Below are 20774 nucleotides of genomic sequence, written 5' to 3'. Positions count from 1 at the left end.
ATTGCTGTTGAGTCAGTTCTGACTCGTAGTGACCCTACAGGACAGAGTAGAACTGCCACATGGTCTCTCCAAGGCTGTAATCTTTATGGAAGCAGACTAGCACATCTTTCTTCCTCGAAGTGGCTGGTGGGTTCAAACCACTGACCTTTTGGTTAGCAGCCAAGCGCTTAACCAGTGAGCCACCAGGGCTCCTTTGCTCCTAAACCATTCCCTAATGGAGAGAATCAGACCACTACGATTGGCCTCACCTGATCAGTATTTACCATTGAGTCACGCAGGGGAAGGACAGGCTCTTAAACATAATCAAGACTCCCTCAGTCAGGAAGGAGGGAGGAAGTGATTTGGGACGGGCACCCAACAGCAACTGCTACCAGCATGAACGTCACTTCTTGTAACTCACACGGCCCTGCTTCTACCAGTATAGAAATTCCACTTAATAGTCACTGCTATTAAGCATAAACAGAGTCTCTGGGTGGCACAAAGGGTTAAGTGCTTGGCTGCTAACTGAAAGGTTGGTGGTTTGAACCCACACAGAGGAGCCTCGAAGAACGGCCTGATCTGCTTCCGAAAGGTCACAACCTTGAAAACCCTAGGGAGCACACTTCTAGTTTGAAACACATGGAGTCGCCATGAGATGGAATCGACTATATATGGCAACAGGTTTGGTTTTTATAAAGTGTAAACATTCTAGATTTCATTCCACTCTCAGATGCTCCTGTAAAATCCTTTTGGATAGTTTTAACACCATGAGTCTCTAAGAGGAAGAGAGAGTCCATTTCTCCTCCTCTGAGCACCAGCGTCATGATTACAGTCGACTGGCTGCTTCGCTCTTTTGTCTGGGCTTCTCTCGTCCTTCACTTCTTTCTTCGCTGCTCGAGACAAGTGGCCATTACTGTACCAACATAATTGCCCCTCTGACTCCACCGCTGAAATAAACAGAAATGAAAAGGAAATGGAGAGCGTCCAATTGTGCTGTCCTCAGCCTGGCCATTTCCCAAGATGCCTCAGCTAGGGACTGTCGGAATGGACAGGCTGGGGGCTGAAATTTAATTAAAAAAACAAAAAATAAACAGGCCCAGGCCAGATTCTAGAGGAAGCTCCTCTCCTCCCACTTAGCTTCTGGGGATGGAGAGAGAAGAGAAATGTGAACAACATGAAAAACGATTTAATTCCGTCGTCGCTACCGACAGCCTGCGGGCCAGTTGCTACCTGTAGCTGTGTGATTTGCCTGACAAACAAACGGCCCCAGTGCCATAGAGTTGATTCTAACTCATGGTGACCCCATGTGTTACAGGGTAGAACTGCTTATAGGGTTTTCTTGGCTGTAATTTTTATGGCAGCAGATCGCCATGACTTTTTTCGTGGCACCACTGGATGGGTTTGAACTGCCAACCTTGAAGTTAGTAGTCAAGAGCAAACCATTTGCACCACCCAGGGACCTATTTGCCTGACAGCATCTTAAAAATTAGAAGTAGTCACACACATTTAAAAATCAAGAGATTACATATAAAAATCCAGGTTGCAAGCTTTTGATTCAGAAGATCTGCCACTGGGTCTGCCTTCCTGAAGACAACCAGTGACTGGTGCTGCCTCTGTCAATGGGGGCACCTGTCCTCCATTTGGCCACAGTCCCCACCGTACCCTAGTGAACACCCCTATTTGTTTCATTTGTTTATTTTACCTGCCTGCCCACTCTAGGCCTTCAGGTTTAGGACCCCATCTTAACTTATATATGTTGGGGTGAGAAGGGTGCCCCATGGTTTGTTCAAAATATTGTTTTAATTCTTGTTCATGGCTGTGATTCTCTAGTTGTGGGTGCAACTAGAAGGGGGTTTGCCCACATAACATTGCTCCCCTGGCTGTTTTTGAAGGTTCTCTCTTCCCCATGCTGGTCGGTGCATAGGACGGAAGCCTGGTAAGAAGAGGCTAGATCACTAGACAATGCAGTCCACTCTGAAATGCTACCAGTTCTCAACATGTGCCCAGGGCCTGGACTTGAAAAGCCAAGTGAATAATTTAGAATCAGACAATCTGCTCCTGGAGATTCATTTGCTGAGAACTTTCTCTGTACCTTGAAACAAACCAAGAGCAGGCCCTAAATACAGTGTTGTTGAGCTCCTGTGATCTGTGTGGCCCCAAACCTAGTGTGATACCTCTCTGATCTGCTTCACCTAATTTTATGGCACTTGATGTTTTTATGAGATGACAGAGTGATGGGTCTCACAAGACCCAACACTCATTATTTAGAACTTTTAACTTCACGCAAAAATTTTCAGTGTTCTCTGGGTAATGGGATCGAGAGAGAGGTTGAACTTGTGCGCTGCAGTGAATTATTTAATATGGCCCTTCTAGCCATGGAAACCCTGGTGGCGTAGTGGTTAAGTGCTACAGTTGCTAACCAAAGGGTCGGCAGTTTGAACCCACCAGGCGCTCCTTGGAAACTCTATGAGGCAGTTCTACTCTGTCCTATAGGGTCGCTATGAGTCAGAATCGACTCGACGGTACTGGGTTTGTTTTGGTTTTTTTGTTTCTAGCCATAGTCTTTGTAACTTTCACCAGATGACTGGGTGAGTCTAGGCAAACGAGGTGCTTGTGACCCACCAAGGGGATTGGACAGTTTGCTAATAATGTAAATAAGGTGCATGGTACCCTTGGGGGGATGGGACTATGCAAATAAGGTATATGGAACCCTAAGGAGGGGATTGGTCAGTTTTGCTATCCTGCTAGGCTTGAAGCAATACAAAGAGAGAGAGAGAGAGAGGAGCTGTAACACGGAAGGCAGTGAGTGATGGCAACGCGAGACAGCAGGAACAAGGACACTGGAACAGGATGGTTTTGGTGGGGCTTGCTGACCCACAGAGCTAAGAGATGTAACACTTGCCCAAGAAGGCCCCCAGCAGGACCTGGTGGCAGAAGGTCTCCAGCAGGGTCCCATGGCAGCAAGGTCCCGGCAGGGCCCAATGGCAGAAGGCGAGAAGATGCTGCCCTGATAGAGGAACTGCGTCCTGAGTTGTTGTTCCTGTTACTTTCAAGTTGATCCTGACCCCGAGCTGTATCCTGTTACTTCCCTAATAAACCACTTAACTGTAAGCATGATTCATGAGTTCTGTGAGACATTGCAGCAAAGTACCTAACCCAAAGACAGGAGGGAGAGTACTGAGGGGAGAGGGAGTAGTTGATGTTAGAGGGTGGAGTGGTACAGCAGCTTGGAAAAGCTGGACATTTGGGACATCCTTAACCTCCGCCTCAGAGGAAGTAGCTTCGTACTGATCCTTATAAAAGAAACGATTCGTTTAACTTGCATGAAGACTTCAAGAGGTTCCGTATTGCTGTTAGCTGCAGCGGGGTCAGCTCTGACTCATGGCGACCCTGCGTATACAGAAAGAAATGCTGCCCAGTCCTGTGCCATCTTCATGATCATTGGTATGTTTGAGTCCGTTGTTACAGCTATTAAGAGATTCCATATAATAGGTGAAATGTTAGAGTTGTATAAAATGCGAACCCCTTTGCCATGTTTGGAAGATGTCAATAAATGCCTGGTCCACTCTTGGCTCTGGATCAGGGAGGCATTTTCCTCCAAAGCATAGTCCATCTCTCTAAGTCTTGCCTGCTTGCTGAGGGGTGAGGTCCTGGGCTTCGCGTTCAACTTTTTCCCCTCTCCTCCTGACCACGTGGGCTGGCTTTCTTCATCTTGGGTTTGCGAGAAGCAAAGATGCAATCCCAACAAACTCTCACTTAAACAAGAAAGAATGTATTACTTTAAACTGAAAGGAAATGTATCTACAGGTTGCACTAGTAAGTCAGATGACAACAAGATTCCAGCGATGGCTCTGGAGGATAATTAGAGTATCTCCGAGCCCTGTCTTTCTTCTGGCACTACTGAATAAGTGTTTGTTTTCCAGAGTATCATTGAAGAAGGAAATCAGATATGGGTACGTGGTTGGTGAGGTGACTTATGGGTCTAGTTCCTGGTAGACCTCAACCAGGATTTTTCTGTTGGTTTTAGTTTCTGCTGAACCAGAAGGCTGACACTCAAAACAAACCCTTTACTTATTGTTAAGTCCAAGCCTGAGTACCAATAGTCTCCTGCTTGTGCTCACTCAGTGAGTCCAACATGAGACTCACCATCCTGTGTCTCTTTCATGAGAAATGTTGAACCTTCTCCTACCATCCTGTGATGTACCCCAAGTGGCCTCTCCATGTGCATCCTTGCTGCCTTTCAATCCGTTGCCCATACACCCAGAGTGAGCTTCTCTAAGTCCAGAGAGATCATATAACTCTCTTGCTGAAAACTTGCCCTGGTCTCCCTTTATTCAAGTGAAGAAGATCAAATCCTTAGAGCTATCTATTGCCCAGCCAGATCTGGCCATTGTCTCAAGCCTCATCTCTCACATCTCTCTGCCTCACTAATAAGACTCTGGTCTCATTAGACTTCTCTAAGCTCCCTGAATTCACCAAGATACTTGCTGCCACAGGGCCTTTGCACACTCTTCTCCTCATTTTTACCATTATGTCTTAGCTTAAATGTCACTTCTTTAGAGAAGTCTTCCTTTTCGTTACCACCTGTCGTGGATTGAATTGTGTCTCCCCAAAATATGTGTCAACTTGGCTAGGCCATGATTCCAGTATTGTGTCATTGTCCACCATTTTGTCAACTGATGTGATTTTCCTATGCGTTGTAAATCTTACCTCTATGATGTTAATGAGGTGGAATTAGTGGCAGTTTGTTAATGAAGCAGGACTCAATCTACAAGATTAGGCGGTATCTTAAGTCAGTGTCTTGAGATATAAAAGAGAGAAGCGAGCAGAGAGACAGAGGGACTTTATACCACCAACAAACAAGAGCCAGGAGCATAGTGCATCCTTTGAACTTGGGGTCCCTGCACTGAGAAGCTTCTCAACTACAGAAGATTGATGACAAGGACCTTCCACCAGAGCCAACAGAGACAGAAGTCCTCCCCCTGGAGCTGGCACCCTAAATTCAGACTTCTAGGCTCCTAGACTGTGAGAGAATAAATTTCTTTTTGTTAAAGTCACCCACTTGTGGTATTTCTGTCATAGCAGCACTAGGTAACTAAGATACCACCCCCCTCCTGAATAGATTAAATCTCCCCTTTTTTTTAATTGAAATTTTTTATCAAGATACTTGTAGATTCACTTGCAGTTGTAAGAAATAATGCAGAGAAATTCCTTGTACACTTTGCCCAGTTTCCTCCAATATTAACATTTTTGCAAAATTACAGTACAATATCATAACCATGATATTATTAACATTAACGTAATCCACCAACCTTACTCAGATTTTCCCAGTTGTACTCATTTGTGCATGTGCACACGAGTGCGTGTATGAAGGTCTATACAATTTTATAACCTGTGTAAGTTCATGTATTCACTACCACAGTCAAGATTTAAAACAGTCCGACACCACAAGGATCCCTCACGTTGCCCCCTTTTGTTTATTGTGGTAAACATATATGTAACAAAACATTTGCCATTTCAACATTCTTCACGTGGACAATTCAGTGACATTAGGTTCATCATATTGTTCAACCACCACCATTATTCCTTTCCAAACTGCTTAGGGACACTGAGTTTCTCTTAAGGATATTGCCCTTTTATAGCCACATTTACCCTCCTCCATCACCACTCATACCCCCTGGCAACCACTAATATATTGAGCCTGAGACATCCTTTGTGTGCCTTTGCCATCTGGAAAACATCTGCCCCACCCCCCCCAACACCCTACCGCACAGCTCCCTTCTCTGTCTTCATTTCTTCCCCTCCCAGCTCCAGTCTGCCTGTGTTCTCTGTCACCTCACAGAAACAGCTGTCCCTAAGGCCACCAGATCAGATTTGACCAATTTCAAAAGACTGATTTTTCATCACCTTCCTTGACCTCTTATCATTTTACACAGCTGAGCAGTTTACCTTAAACTACTTCCACTTGCCTCCTGTGGCCCCCCATTGTCCTGGCTTTCCTCCCACCCCTCAGGCCTCTCTGAATCTCCTTTGCAGGTTCCTTCTCTCTGCCTGGCCTTGATTAAATCCTGGGAGTTCACCAAGGTTTCCGCTTAGGCTTGCTTCTCACTCTCAGCCCTTTCTGCAGCAATCTCCTCCAGTCACATGACTTCCGTGCTCACCACCATGATCCCAAATTTTTGCTCAGCCCACACCTGTCCTGTAGACTCTCCTTTAAACCGAAGAAGACCATCTTGACCTGGAAAAACCTTAAGTAGCAAGGTTCACTCTTCCCTTCATACCTATCCCATCCCTCATCAAAATAATGAGGGCTCAAGGCATTGGTAGGTCCAGGTTTTGTAGGGCTGTCAAATTAGGGAAACCTCTATCAAATGTATTTAATACATAAGATGATATATACACATAAACTATAAATTTGAAGAATTTTCCACAGACTAGCTTCTGGCTATACACATTTTAAAAGTTTCTTTTCCACTACCCACATACTTTTGATCTGGGTATCATGGAACTCTTTCATTTCTCAATGAAATGAAAGACTACCCCACCTATTAGGGCTATCAGAAATGGTAGAAGGATTCCTGAATGCAATTCCTACACTGAAACAACCACAAATAACCTAACTCTACATGGAAGTGTTTGCAAACCACATAATGTAACCCACAAAATCCAATTTAAGTGAATCCCCAACTCAACTTCTACTTAACCACATCCCCAAAATACCAGTGGCCACTCCAACAGTCCCTGACCAAGACAAAGTTTGACAAAGGGGATTTTGCAGAGGAAAGAAATAAGTCTTAACCAACTGTGGTACAAACATCTTACGTTGGTAACTTTTACAAAAACACATGTGAACCCATTGTTAAGGCCTTTCCCAGAGCCTTGGAAAGGGCTGCACAAGAGAAAAACCCTAAAGCGTTAGCTTTGTTAGCCCGACGTAAACCTGCTTTTGTTCATGAGGAATTTAGTTCGGCTTCGGAATATAATGCTGCTTTTGAATTATTTTGTGCATCTGTGCTCAAAATCTATCATTTTGACCTTGCTATGAAAATAAATACCCTCCGAGAGCATCTTACAGTTTACCAAATACTTTCTTGATTATTATCACTTCTATTCCTTACAGGAACCCTGTGAGAGTGTTTCTAAGGTATGACTTCAGAGGTGGTAGTCTTATAAATTTTTAATGTAGCAAACTCTTTTTTTTTTTTAATAATTTTTATTGAGCTTTAAGTGAACGTTTACAAATCAAGTCAGTCTGTCACATATAAACTTGTATACACCTTACTCCATACTCCCACTTACTCTCCCCCTAATGAGTCAGCCCTTTCAGTCTCTCCTTTCGTGACAATTTTGCCAGTTTCTAACCCTCTCTACCCTCCTATCTCCCCTCCAGACAGGTGATGCCAACACGGTCTCAAGTGTCCATCTGATACAAGTAGCTCACTCTTCGTCAGCATCTCTCTCCAACCCATTGTCCAGTCCCTTCCAAGTCTGATGAGTTGTCTTCGGGAATGGTTCCTGTCCTGGGCCAACAGAAGGTTTGGGGACCATGACCACCGGGATTCCTCTAGTCTCAGTCAGACCATTAAGTCTGGTCTTTTTATGAGAATTTGGGGTCTGCATCCCACTTCTCTCCTGCTCCCTCAGGGGTTCTCTGTTGTGCTCCCCGTCAGGGCAGTCATCGGTTGTGGCCGGGCACCATCTAGTTCTTCTGGTCTCAGGATGATGTCAGTCTCTGGTTCACGTGGCCCTTTCTGTCTCTTGGGCTCGTAGTTATCGTGTGACCTTGGTGTTCTTCATTCTTGTTTGATCCTGGTGGGTTGAGACCAATTGATGCATCTTAGAGGGCCGCTTGTTAGCATTTAAGACCCCAGACGCCACATTTCAAAGTGGGATGCAGAACGTTTTCATAATAGAATTATTTTGCCAATTGACTTAGAAGTCCCCTTAAGCCATAGTCCCCAAACCCCCGCCCTTGCTCCACTGACCTTTGAAGCATTCAGTTTATCCCAGAAATTTCTTTAATGTAGCAAACTCTTGATAATTGCTGATTCTGAGTGATGGCTAGTTGGGAGTTCATTGTACGTACTACTCTTTCTGCTATTGGTATGTTTCTTCCTCTTTCTCTTTGATTCTCCTGTAATTTCTACTTTATGACTTACTGCTATGATGTACTGATATTCATAACTTTTAAGTCTTGTTTTGTGAATTGCTCTTTTTAGCATTAGAAGCCTCCTTTTATTTTGTTTTTAATAAGTTTGTTGCTTAAAGTCTCTCTCTAAGCAATCTGTTTTGTTCTTTTCCTGTGTGTATAGATCATTTTCTGATATTTAGGAATGTTTGTGTTTTTATTTTATTTGTTACCTTCATAACTTTGTATAGTATCTTTTGACATCTATTTTTACAGACAGTATCTTCATTCTCTACTCTCTACGATGAGAATATTGTTTCCTCTACCTCCTTCGCTTTCCCCTGCTTTCTTGGGACTTAACTTTGTACTGTTAAATATACGTCTTTTATTTTATTTGCCAGTTTTGAATATTATTTTACTTCCAGCTATTACATATGACACAGAGCCCTGGTGGTGCAGTGGTTAAGAGTTCAGCTGCTAACCAAAAGGTTGGCAGTTCGAATCCACCAGCCGCTTCCTGGAAACCCTATGGGGCAGTTCTACTCTCTCCTATAGGGTCACTAAGAGTCAGAAGCTACTCAGCAGCAATGAGTATTACATACGAGGCAATCACCAAATTTCCTTCCCTCCTTCCCCGCGTTCCTTCTCTCACTGTTCCTGTTAGTTGACTCATTTCTCTGCTGTGAGCACAGATACCCTTTCTGTCCTGTCCCAACAGTCCCCGTGTTTATTTTCATCTTAGTTCTGTAGATAGCATGCATCCAATGCTCACTCCCAATTCTTTGGCTGTGATTTCTTTAGTCATCTCTGGATTAGGTGAAATCTGTCTTCTGATGGTTTTCTTAAGAAGGGGTCTTAAGACGGAATCAGATTTCCTGAGTTCTTACTCGTTCAAAACTATTTGTAGCTTTTATTCTTGAAAGAAAGCTCAGCTGGGTTCCAAATCTTTTACTGAGTATCCTGAAGACATTTGACTCAAGACAGTTGCTCTGCTGACTTCTGGTGTTGAAATATTGCTACCGCAGCCTGATTGTTTTCCCTTTATAAGTAACTTTTTTTTTTCAGGATGACCAAAATATTTTCCCTTTCTTTCTTCCTTCCTTCCACATACCATATTTACTGTGAAATGTAACACATACAGATGGGTGTATAAAGCAAAAACATAGAGAAATATCTGGTTAACCTGTTCATCTATTGAAGCCCTGGTGATGCAGTGGTTAAGAGCTTGGCTGCTAACTAAAAAGTCAGCAGTTCAAATCCACCAGCTGCTCCTTGGAAACCCTATGGGGCAGTTCTACTCTGTCCCATAGAGTTGCTATGAGTCGGAATCAACTCGATGGCAACAGGTTTGGTTTTGGGTAGTTCATCTATTCAGTGGCAACATTTATTTTTCCCCTTTGAGAAGGTTTTTTTGGGGGGGGAGGGGTTTGGTAATTATTTTCTACCCTTTCCCATTTTTCTTTTTTCTATTGTATTCCTGTATCAATACTATTCAAGCATTGAATAAGTTAACTTTCTTTAATCTAGCTATCTGCCAGAGTTTCCCGTGGTGGGCAGGGGCCAGCATAGAATTCTCACCTTCCCAACCTGTTTCACTGCTTCCACAAAGACATGTTCCTCCCGGCTAAAATGGAGTCTTATGTGGTGTCTCTCCCTATCTTAGTTAGCCCCGCTCGCTTCCGTACCTGCTCCCATAGCTCCACACAGGAATGAGGATCTCGTGGCTTACAGAAAGCGCCTTACCCTTACAGGTGCATTTTCGCTGCTGATTTCTAACGTGCTGCTGCCTGATATTTCATTTTGTTTGTTTTTTGTGTAATTTTCTCTCAGCGTGGCTTCTGAACAATCTCTGCGTCATCCTCCCTAGATCCCACAGCCCTTGAACCCAAAATATAGACATTTATAACTTAAGGCCGGACCTTTCACACTCAGGGGCGTATGTTTTGGTGGGGTTGCTATGAGCCAGAGCCGACTCTACCGCACCTAACAACACCATGAAAACGTGAAAGCATAAACGTGGCCTTTCTGATATCAGATTCCCCATGGTATGGCTGACTTGGCCTGGGTGGGGCTCTGAGTGGAAAAGGAAGCTTTCCATCTGAGGGAAAGCGTGAAGTCCATGGATTTGGGAGTGGGGCTATGAAAGGAAAGTAATTTTTTTTTTTTTTTTTAGCGGAGCAATGGCTCTTCTCGTGGCTGCCGGGAAGTACTCTATAAAAACTTCCATTGCTCAGTCAGCAGGTGAAGTTCTCACAACAGCCATCAGATGGCACCCTCAGCCAACTTACTGAAGTAAATTTGTTCGCCAGAATTTTGCCGCTGAGAGAATATTGTCTGCCATCCCGTTGATTCCGACTCATAGCGACCCCTTGTGACAGAGTGGAACTGCTCCCATAGGATTTCTTAGGCTGTAATCTTTCCAGGAGCCGACTGTCAGAGCTTTTTTTCCCCGCAGAGCCGCTGGGTGCTTTTGAAATGCCAACCTTTAGGTTAAGCAGCCTAATCCCTTAACTGTTGCCACCTAGGCTCCTTGGGAGGATATTGGAGGTTCTCTAGTCTAGCGCCTTTGTTTTACAGCCAATGAACTTGAGCCAGAGAGAGACTGGCTTGCCTGAAGACAAGTATCAAGTCAGTGGCAGAACTGGGGGTTCCTGCGGTCTCTTGACAAGGAATTAAATAATCTGATAGTAGCTTGAAAGGAATGTCCTCGAACTCAAAACGAAATAAAAAAAGGTATAACCACAAACAAACCCAGTGCCGTCGAGTCGATTACGACTCATAGCGACCCTATAGGACAGAGTAGAACTGCCCCATAGAGTTTCCAAGGAGCGCCTGGCGGATTCGAACTGCCGACCCTTTGGTTAGCAGCCGTAGCACTTAACCACTACGCCACAAGGGTTTCCAAAAAAAAAAAAAAAAAGGTATAGACAAGACAAAAGGAGCTGCTGTTTGAGTACATCTGACACGCGTGAGTGATCTGCTCTGAACTACAAACCTAAGGTTGACGGCTCTAACCCAACAAAAGACAGGCCAGGCGACCTGCTTCGGAAAGGCCACAGCCTTGAAAACCCTATGGGGCAGTTCCACTCTGTACACGTGGGGTCACCATGCGTAGGGATCAATTCCATGACAACAGGTTTACTGTTGTTGTTTGGTTTATAGTGAGGTGATGAGGCAGGAGAGAGATCTTGGAGGAGACCACGTAGCTTTACAGACAGGCGAAGGACGCCTGCTTAAGGTCACATGGCCAGGCAATGTCACAGTCACGACTGGACCACAGATGTCCCTACTCCCAGGTTGAGGGAGCCGTCACTGCACCCTGTCTTCCAGAAGCGGGTCCACGGAAGGTGGTGGAGTACCGGTCTCCGCGTCTTCCAGGGCCGTGGGAGTCGTGGCCAGGGATCTAGATGGTTTAATCCAGTTTTACAGTGAGCAATTAAAGGGTTTTACAGTGAGCAATTAAGGCTTGGTTAAGGAATTAATTAGTAATGAGTCATTAATTCTGCCCACCACTGTCCAGTTAACAAACGGAGGCCGGATAATTAGAGCCGGTCCCCAATTAGGGGACGTCATTGGCAACAGAGTACACCGTCGGCCTCTCCAAGGGCCAGGCGCCCCTTTCCCAGGCCGGGAGTGACTCCTTCGAGACCAACGGCCCAAGCGGAGACCGCGCTTCGCAAGCGGAGCAGAAACCGCCGACTTTTAAGCGTAACACGTCACCTTCCCGAAAAGTTTTTCCTGCCCGCCTCCTGGAGGCGTGGACTTCATTGGTGCGGTAAGACGCGTTGGATAAAGGAGTGCTTGGAACCGAGATGCGGAAGCGGACGGCACAAGGCTGGGGGCGAGGGGGGACGAGGATGGAGGGTAAGCGATAGTCCCCATGTCAAAGTCTAAAGCCCCCGGGGGGGCTGGGTTCGCACCCTGAGGTCCTTGTCGTACACCACCCGCGGGAGGGACGCGGGCGCGCAGAAAGAGCCCGGAGTCTCAGGCTGTCGCGTCTCCCGCACGTGGGCTCAGCCGACTTTCCACTCATCAGATGAATTTGGCCGCGGACTGGGGCTGTTGGAGTCCAGATTAACTGTGGTAGGGGTGCGGGTCGGGCAGGGGTTGTGTCCCCTGGTTGGACATTGCTCATCTCCCCAAGCATTAAATATATATTTGAATAAATAAATACAGTGGGGTCGACCCAGTTCTGCTGTTGAGCTCTGGTCGAAACCCGCCCCTCTGGAGAGGCCTGGCCCAGCCCCACCTCGCCCACACCCGCCCCATCACCCTCCGGGACAGCGGGGGTGGGAGCTCAGGCCGGCAGGGGGCAGAGCCGGTCGCCGAGAGCGGGAAACCCACGAGCGACCAAAAGCAGGGACTGCGGCTGCGGCTGCAGCTCGGGGCCCCAGGGCACAGCAAGGGGCGCCCAGGAGAGGCGGAGCCCGCAGTCCCCCGCGTCTGCGCGGGAGAGAAATTGGGCACCGAGTGTGGGCTCCAGACGCTGGGGGCCGTGCGCGCAGGAAGAGATTCGTCCCCAAAGGAAAAAACGCAAACCGCGGCGGGGTGAATGGTGGCGGAGTGGAGGGGTGGCCGCTCCGCGCCGGATCCGATCTCGGGCTCACCAGTGGACTCCCAGCAGCGCACCTCAGAGTCGGCGCCCGCTCCGAGCCGCGCTTGGCTCCGCCCCTCTTCTTGGCGCAGCCAATCCGACGCGTCCTGCCCTGCTCCGTCACCGCGGTCCCAAAGCTCTCTAGGTCTAAGAGACCCGCCCAAGACCCCGCCCAAGACCCCGCCCAACCTGTCTCCCAGGACTTGCAGAGGAACTGGCTGCCCGCCGTCGGTCTTCGGGGGTCCTCAAGTCTTCCTTCTTAGGTTGGCTTAAACCAAGTCGGTGCCAATTAAGGCTGCTTGATCTAGGTCTCTGTGCTTGTTGCCTTTCCTCCCTGTACCCCATAAGACCACGCCCAGCTGGCTCTGTTCCCCTTCAGTGATCACTGGTGGCGTCACCTGAGCCAAACTTGAAGCCTCATAGAAGACTCAAGCACAATTTCCCAAGTGATGCAGGCTTGCTGGGGGAGGGCTTTCCCTAGGGGTCGCTGAAGGCTGTGCCGGCCGCAAACCAGAGGCCAGCAGGGCCTGGCTTCGGAAGCCGTGCCGCACCTTGGCCCGCGCCTCTGCACAGTGCTCTCTGCAGCCGTGAGCTTGCAGCGGCCCCAGGTGTCTGGGTGTCTTGGGGGCTTTAATGCTCTTGATCCCAAGCTGCTCTCATCTCTAGCCTGAGGAATTAAGCACTGAGTTCCCGCCCACCTGCACCCTCTCCCTGGAGCTAGCAGCATGATCGCCCGCCCTTAGAGCTGCCCTGCGAGGCAGGCCCGAGGAGTTGGTGGGGATCGAAGGGGACTCCCTGGGACTCCAGTATGGTCTAATGAGCTGTTCTTAGAAATTGGAATAAGGAACGTGGAAATAAGGAGCACTTATTCTGCAAACGTTTCTTGAACAGGTACCGTGAAGGTGAACTGACAAACAATTCTGGTTTTTTCCGCTCCAAGGAAACCCTGGTGGCGTAGTGGTTAAATGCTACGGCTGCTAACCTAGAGGTCGGCAGTTCAAATCCACCATGCGGTCCTCGGAAACTCCATGGTACAGTTCTACTCTGTCCTATAGGGTCGCTATGAGTTGGAATCGACTGGACGGCGGTAGGTTTGGTTTTGGTTTGAACGCTTACACGCGATGTAATCCTGGGGCAACTTCTCTGTGCCTCAGTTTCCTCGTTTATAAAACGGGGCTAATAATATCTTCCTGGTAAGGTTGTTATGAAGGTTAAATGGGAAGATGGGGATGAGAAGAGAGGCCTGGGGAAGCTCCCTAATGTACTAAGAACAAAAAGAGAGTAGCGGGTTGGTGCGAAAAGCTCTGGCCGCGTGCGCGCGTCGGAAGGGAGCTCGAGGACTGGCCCGGGAATCGGGTTATTCAAGCGGCGGCACAGTTTCCAGAGCCAGTGGTGGAAGGTGCGAGTCGAAGGCGCCTTCTTTCGGCTCAGCGGCGGCTGCTCGGGCCCGGCGTCGGGGGGTTCGCCCGAACCAGGGCTCGCAGGAGAAGCGCGGGAGCGTCCGAAACCCAAGATTCTGCATTCTTGGAACCCGCGCCAAGGAAGCGTGCATCCTATCCGCAACTCGCTGTGAGGCGGAGCGCTCCAGGCCACTCCCTGAGCGCAGCGCCTACTCCGAAGCGCGCTCAACAGGCCCGGCGGGTTACGGGTGCCGAGCGAAGTTGGGAAGGCGGGAGTGCGGTTCGGGTCTCCGAGAAGGAAGAGTCGCTGCGCCCCAGCCCGGTGGACAACGTCATCAGACTTTGGTGGCCGGGATTTAGCACCGCGCAAGTGACCTAGACGATAATCTGAGACCAGCCCTTGGCTGGCTGGAAAGCCGGAGGCGGGGCCACCAGGGTCTGCGCGGTGCGCGCACTCACTCCGGGGAGGGCAGTGTAGACGCTTCCTGTTGGGGCCAATTCTTCAAAGTCGCAGCGCAGAGGGGGCAGAGCGGGTCGTCGCTGAGCCCTCGGTTCCCACCGCCTTCCCACCGTTGCCTGCGCCGCAGACGCCTCTGTCCGGGATGGGTCCTTTCTCCGCTGCAGCTGAGCGCCCCGGAGAAGGCGCAGGCCCTGAACTTCTAGTCCCCTGCTTTCCCGCCCCATGCGCACGCCCATTCACCCCGCAAGCCTGAACGCGCTTAACCAGAGTCATACTAAAAAAAAACATACCAGCACATCTTTAATTCTCCTCCAGAACACTGAAACTACTTAGACAAACAGCTCCTCACACTATCTCCCGCCTCCCCATCCCCCGGATTACGGCTATTTGCCGTCGCCAAGCCGTCCCGCAGGAGCCAAGCGCAGGACTTTAGGCCCCTGGGGCCTGGAGGCTCGGAGGCTTGGAGGGTGGTGACTGGGGCGGGGGGTCGGGTCGGGCTGCCTCCCCTCCGCAGCAGGGCCGGGGATCCCGTGAGTGTAGCAAGGGTCTCAGCAGGCCAGAGTTCGCGGCCGCCCAAGCGTCCCGAGCAGAGGCTTGTCCCCAACCGAGGCCTGGAGGTGACTTGAAGGAGGGACAGGAGAATGGCCGAGTGGGGGACCCGGGAAGATGGAGGGGCAGGAACGGTGCGTGTTGCTCAAGTCCGCTCCCAGGACGGCCGCCTGGCCTGGCTTGTCCCCGTATCCTAGAGGGCCTGCCACGGCTTCCCGATGGCCTGGATGTGCTCCTTGGCCTTCAGGCGCAGCGCTGCGATGCTGCTGTTGCGCGGGTCCGCCTCGTCCAGCGGGCACTTGTCCCCGAAGCCCGGCGCGCACGGGTAGGCGGGGGGCGGCGGCCCAAGAGGGGGCAGGCCGGGGCCCAGCGGCGGCGAGTTCAGGAAGGGCGGCGGCGGCGGCGGCGTGTAGCTGGCGGGCAGACTGGGCACCGGCGGCCCGAAGCCCGGCAGGCTCTGCAGCGCCGTGGCGCCCCCTGCCGGCAGCGGCGGCCCAAGCCACGACTCCAGCGGCAGGGCGCCCCCTGCCGGCCCCCCGCCACCGCCCGGGCCCGCACCCAGGGGCGCCAGGGCCGCTGAGGGCGGGGAGCGGCGGAAGGAGAGCAGGGGCGAGTCCTGCAGCTTCATGGACGACACTTCCAGCTTCTCCTGACGCCGCCACTTGGCGCGTCGATTCTGGAACCACACCTGCGGGAAGCAGCACAGCGGCAGTCGGGATGCAGCCGAGGCTCAGCCGAGGCTCAGGCGCGCCCTCGCCCCAGGGCGGCCCAACCAGCTCGACCAGTCCCCACGAATGACACTGGCGCCTGCCGAGCCGGGAGCCGGCCTTCCTCCCGTCGTCCTCTTCCCGCCCTGTGTCCTTTCTTTTCCATCCCCATTTTCTCCTTTTTTCCTCTTCCTTGCCTCCCCCGATCTCTTTGTACCGTCCTTGTCCTCCGTGGAGTTCCCACCCTTTTCCATGCTCATCTCACCCCTAACTGTGGCTGTATCTGTTTCCAAATCCTGGCATAAAACAAAGTGGATTTAAGCATGGAATCGGACCGTAGGACTTTGGAAGCTAGACCTCACCAAATTTTTGTTTCTGCTCCTTGTGACTTGCTCGTTGACAACTCTCCTGAGGCTTCAGTTTAGACTTCGCTTCCTCCCTGTGTGGTAGGGCTTTCAAAGGCTCCGTTTTTGTCACAGACTTTGTGCTTTACATACCCTTTGTCTTGATTATAAACATGCGTAAGTACTGTGACTGACAACTTTGAATGTCACAACGCAACTATTTCCACAAATTACCGGTTATAATGATTAGATAGAAGAGGTTTTATTTTATCCCCAGCAAATTTGAATTGCTGCTTCAATAAGATTTTTGTTTTTTATTTGATACCTATTTAGTATTTCTGATGTTTCTTTTCAATGATTTTCAAAGACTTTAATGGTTCAAGTTTATTGTATCTGCTCTACGTTCAAGAGTTTCTTTTAACATTTAATCTGTTAGCTCAATAAATTCAAGGTTTTTTGTTTTCTTTACATATAGAAATAAAGTTAAGAGTGAAGTCTGGTTTGTTATGATGAAACTCCCAGCATTGATTTGATAAATGCACAAGAAAGGGTGTAATTAATGTTACACCCGGAGGTTACTACCCTCAGAAACAGAACACAGAGAACTGTCCTGGCTTAGTGGGAACTCAGGAAAAACTCTGGCCAAACCGGTGACGGCAAGCGGGGAATAGCTGCAACCTCAGAAAGGAGAATGCAGTTTTGAGTTGGGGGGCGGGGCTAGGAGAGTTGAGAAAACATGATCTTTTACCTGAGCAGAGCAGGACAAGTGGGTGTGAGGCTGGGATTTGGTGGAAAAAAGAGAGAATAAGAACAAAAGGCAAATTCCTCTGTCCCTTGGCAGAAAGTGTTCACTTACATATCCAGGTCCACAGTTTCCCAGAAGCATTAGAGAGCTGCCAGCAATAGATAAATGAGAAGCACTGGCCTGAGTGAGAGTCCCCACTCCACTAAGTCCTGGCCTTTCCTGCAAGTCCCATTCCATCCAGGCAACATCAGCTGTAACCTTCCTATCAAGGGTCATAGGGCTGAAGATCAGATGACCTGCTACAGGAGACTGCCTAGTCCCTGACCCCCACACCCGATTACATCATGTTGAGTGGCGTGGAGTCTATTCAGGCTCACAGCGACCCTATAGGACAGAGTAGAACTGCCCCATTGCCTTTCCTAGGCTGTAATGATTAAGGATGCAAATCTTTAGGTCTTTCTCCTGAAGAGTGGCTGGTGGGTACCCTTCCAACTGCCCACCTTTCTGTTAGTAGACCTGCATTTAACCATTGTGCCAGGAGGGCCCCTTGATTACATCATAGCGGTGTGTTAAGAACCAGCCATATGCTGGACTCTGCTGGCCTGAGGATCGCAGAGAAGTCACAGATCCTGCCCTCGAGTATCTCAAGATTTAGTGGAAAACCCAAAACCTGCGAATAGGTAACAAGAAAGGAACAAGGGTGGGACATTAGTGGGCTCAGATATGAAGGGTGCCCTGAGCCTGCTTGGCCCGTGTTCTGCGGGGGCACTTGAAGGCTTGCCTCTCCTCTTTCATCTTTTTCTCTTTATTCTTTCCCTTTCCCTACTTCACCCTCCCTCCCCAGGAAGCAGGTGCTAGAATTTCCACCCCCTCAATGGAATCACTGCAGCTTTACTGCCCTAAATGAGGAGAAATTGAACTGTCTTTGCCAGTTAATCCTAAATCACATTAGGGAACTATTTTTTTAAACCATGACTTTTACTCATTACTTTAGCCCCTTAAACTGAGCAGAAGAGACAAAAGCAAGAGCTTGTCCCCTTTTAAGACAAGACTAAAAGCCCCAAATACCTGAGTACCCTCACTTCCTGGAAATCTAATTTATTAGACACACATAAAAACCCCACCTCAGTGCCCCTGCCTTTCAGATGCAGTGAAATTCGTTCCCAGTGTCTCCCTTTCAGGCCTCTGTAAACTCTCCTCTTTGGAAATCCTCCCAGATTTTTCACAGATGACTAGCAAATATTTAAGGCTTTCAAATATTTTAATGATCAGGGATTAAAGATAATTCAGCTTTAATTAAAGCGAAAACCCCCTTACAATAAAAAGAAAAGGCTTCGGCAGCGGGAATTTCTGCTGGATGTGCCCCCAGAGAAGCAAAAGTCAGTTTCTTAAACAAATCCACCGAAAGTTTCAACTGAGCGGCGCCAGGCCCAAGGAGACCGGGGTTTCGCTTTCAACCTGGTGCTCACAGCTACGGATGGACGTGGAGTTTGGAGCCGCAATCTGGTTACCCTCCGAGCGGCTCTCAGTCTACTTCCCTTCCTGTTCCACTCCCTTCCACCTCCACTCAGTTTGGGGCTAGTGAACTGTCAGCCTCTTCATTTTGCAAGCCATTCCCAGTTCCTCATTTTAGCTTAGGAGAGGGACACCCCCGCCCCTCAAGGGGTAGGTCATACTGCAACCTCGAAAAGCCCGTCTACGGGGCGCTGTGTGGGAACATGGACGATTTGTGAACATGTGTGAGGGCTCTGGGTGAGCCAAATCTAGGAAGGCTAAAGCGACAGGTACTACGATGAATCTGTGGACGCCCGGGATTCAGGATAGTGTCGGTTGCAGCGTGGGCTTCGGGCCCTCCCCCTAGGGTCACCGTCCCCGGATCTGGGCGCTTTACCTGGACCCGGACCTCGGGGAGGTTGACCTTCCCGGCCAGCTCCTCGCGGCTGTACACGTCGGGATAGTGGGATTTCTCGAACGCGCGCTCCAGTTCGTGCAGCTGATACGTGGTGAAGGTCGTGCGGTTCCGGCGGTGCTTTTTTTTGGGCGGCTCCTCCTCCGCCAGCTTCGCGTCGCCGTTTGCAGGCCCGACCCGCAGCCCGGGGCTCGGCCGCGTCTCCCCGGACTCCTTGGGGCAGTAGGGGCGAGGTGCTGGGGGACGAGGCCCCGCAGGGTCAGAGACACTCCCTCGGGCGCCTCTGGGCCCACCCCGCCTCCCTGGGCCCTAGCCAGGCGCTGCAAACTCTGAGGCTGCCAGAGGCCGGGGGCAAGGGCTGTGAGAGGTCCCCAAGCTTTTTCCGAACGCAAGTTGGAAGCTCCCTTCATAGACACAGCCCGGACCCAGCGCCCAGGAACCTTAATAGCTGTGCGTTGGCGCTATGCAGACCCGGGAGGTTAAACAGAAGGCCGGGTGCGTTCCCGTTGCAGGCGCCTAAGTTTGGGCGCAAAGTGCCCGGCAGCCCTGGGCGCGCACTCACCTTCGTACTCGGGGCCGGGCACCGGAGAGGCTTCGACACCGCCTCCCTGCTCCTGGGGGTGGGCGGCCCGCGCGCCAGGCCTCCGCTCCCGCTCCTTGTCGCTCCGGGAGTCGCGCTCCGCCGGGAATGAGCCGAGGAGTCCGTCGTCCTTGGTGAATCCCAGGATGGCCTCGATGCTGTGCAGCCGCGCGGGGTTGGCGCCCGGGCCGCGGAGCAGGTGGCCGGCGAGCGCGAAGCTGCCGTCGGCCATGGCTGGCGCGCAGCCGGGCAGGTGCATGGGGAGGCGGGAGGCTTTGGGGAGGGAGAGGAGAGGCTCGACGACGGCTCTTCCTCGGGCGGCCGTTTCACCCTAGGAGTCCGCCCCAGTGGCAAGCCCAGCGGGCAACCCGGGCGGCAGCTGGTCGCGCTGGAGCCGGACGAGCACTCGGCTCGCGGCCGCCTGGGTCCTGGCAGAAGTCGGCAGGTCGGACTCCCGGGGCACAGTCTCCGGACGCCAGGGGCAGCCCGCACACCCCACCCCTCTCGCCCCGCCCCGCCCCCTCGCCCCGCCCCCCGCAGCGGGCGTGTTCTTCCCTCTCAGCCCCCGGGTCTCTGACCTGCACCCCCGGCCAGCACCCCGAACATCCTACCTCCCACTTTCAATCCGCTCGGAACAGCACTGACACAGATATCTGCTGGGGGGCTGGCGGGGGATGCTTGCCAGGCTCCGGGTCCGTGGTCGGCGGGCCAGCTCCCCCCCCAGCCCTGCCTCAGGGGGTCCAAGCCCTCAGGCGCACCTCCCCACTGGGCTTGTCTGCCCCTTCTGGGTCGCCTCCCCCCTCGGGCTCGCCTTCCCGGTCTGGCTCACCTCCTCCCTGGGGTTCACCTCTCTTTCGGGCTAAATTTCCACCCTCGGGCTCACTTTCTACCTTCGGGCTCACCTCCCGCCTTCGACTTGTCTCCCCGCTCGAACTCGCCTCCCTCCTCGGGCTCACCTACCCCTCGGACCCACCTCCCCCGCGCTGGGCTCACCTCCGGTGGGGCTCACCTCCCCCGCAGATCAGCGCGCCCGGGACCGGCGCGCCTCGGGGAAGCGCAGAGATCGGCACAGGACCCCCGGCGTTGGAGTCAGTCCTCGCTTCTCCCTGGTTTGAATGTCCCCCCTTTTTTACCCCTGTGCTCCGAAGCCAACATCGGGTTGACTTGGTGTGGGTATCTCGGTCTTAGCTGCTCCTCCTGTCCTCTCGGACTTGCGCGGCAGCCGCCCTCACCCCAACGCCCGCCCCGGGAGGCGACGAGGCCATCTGTGCCGCAGGCCCGGTGACCTCAAGTGCCCGATGGCCCAGCAGGAGGCCGGGAGGCCCCGAGTCGGACATGCTGTCTGCTCACGCCCCACGGGAGACTCTCCTGAGATTCTT

The 20774-nt window shown here is 51.1% G+C and overlaps 1 protein-coding gene across 1 annotated transcript; it reads right to left on the bottom strand.

Moving 5' to 3' along the window:
- Positions 1–15303: 15303 nt before the first annotated feature.
- Positions 15304–19654, bottom strand: RAX (retina and anterior neural fold homeobox). Its single transcript, XM_003406278.2, has 3 exons — positions 19378–19654; positions 18798–19051; positions 15304–15798 (listed from the first exon to the last, which is right to left on the bottom strand). Exons 1-3 carry the CDS (start codon positions 19652–19654, stop codon positions 15304–15306), a joined length of 1026 nt encoding a protein of 341 aa, XP_003406326.1.
- Between the last annotated feature and the right edge of the window lie 1120 nt (positions 19655–20774).

This window comes from Loxodonta africana, chromosome 11, assembly GCF_030014295.1.
Source record: "Loxodonta africana isolate mLoxAfr1 chromosome 11, mLoxAfr1.hap2, whole genome shotgun sequence".
Taxonomy (NCBI): domain Eukaryota; kingdom Metazoa; phylum Chordata; class Mammalia; order Proboscidea; family Elephantidae; genus Loxodonta; species Loxodonta africana.
The sequence above is the reverse complement of the archived record's forward strand: the minus strand, read 5'-3'. Positions and strand labels throughout refer to the sequence as shown.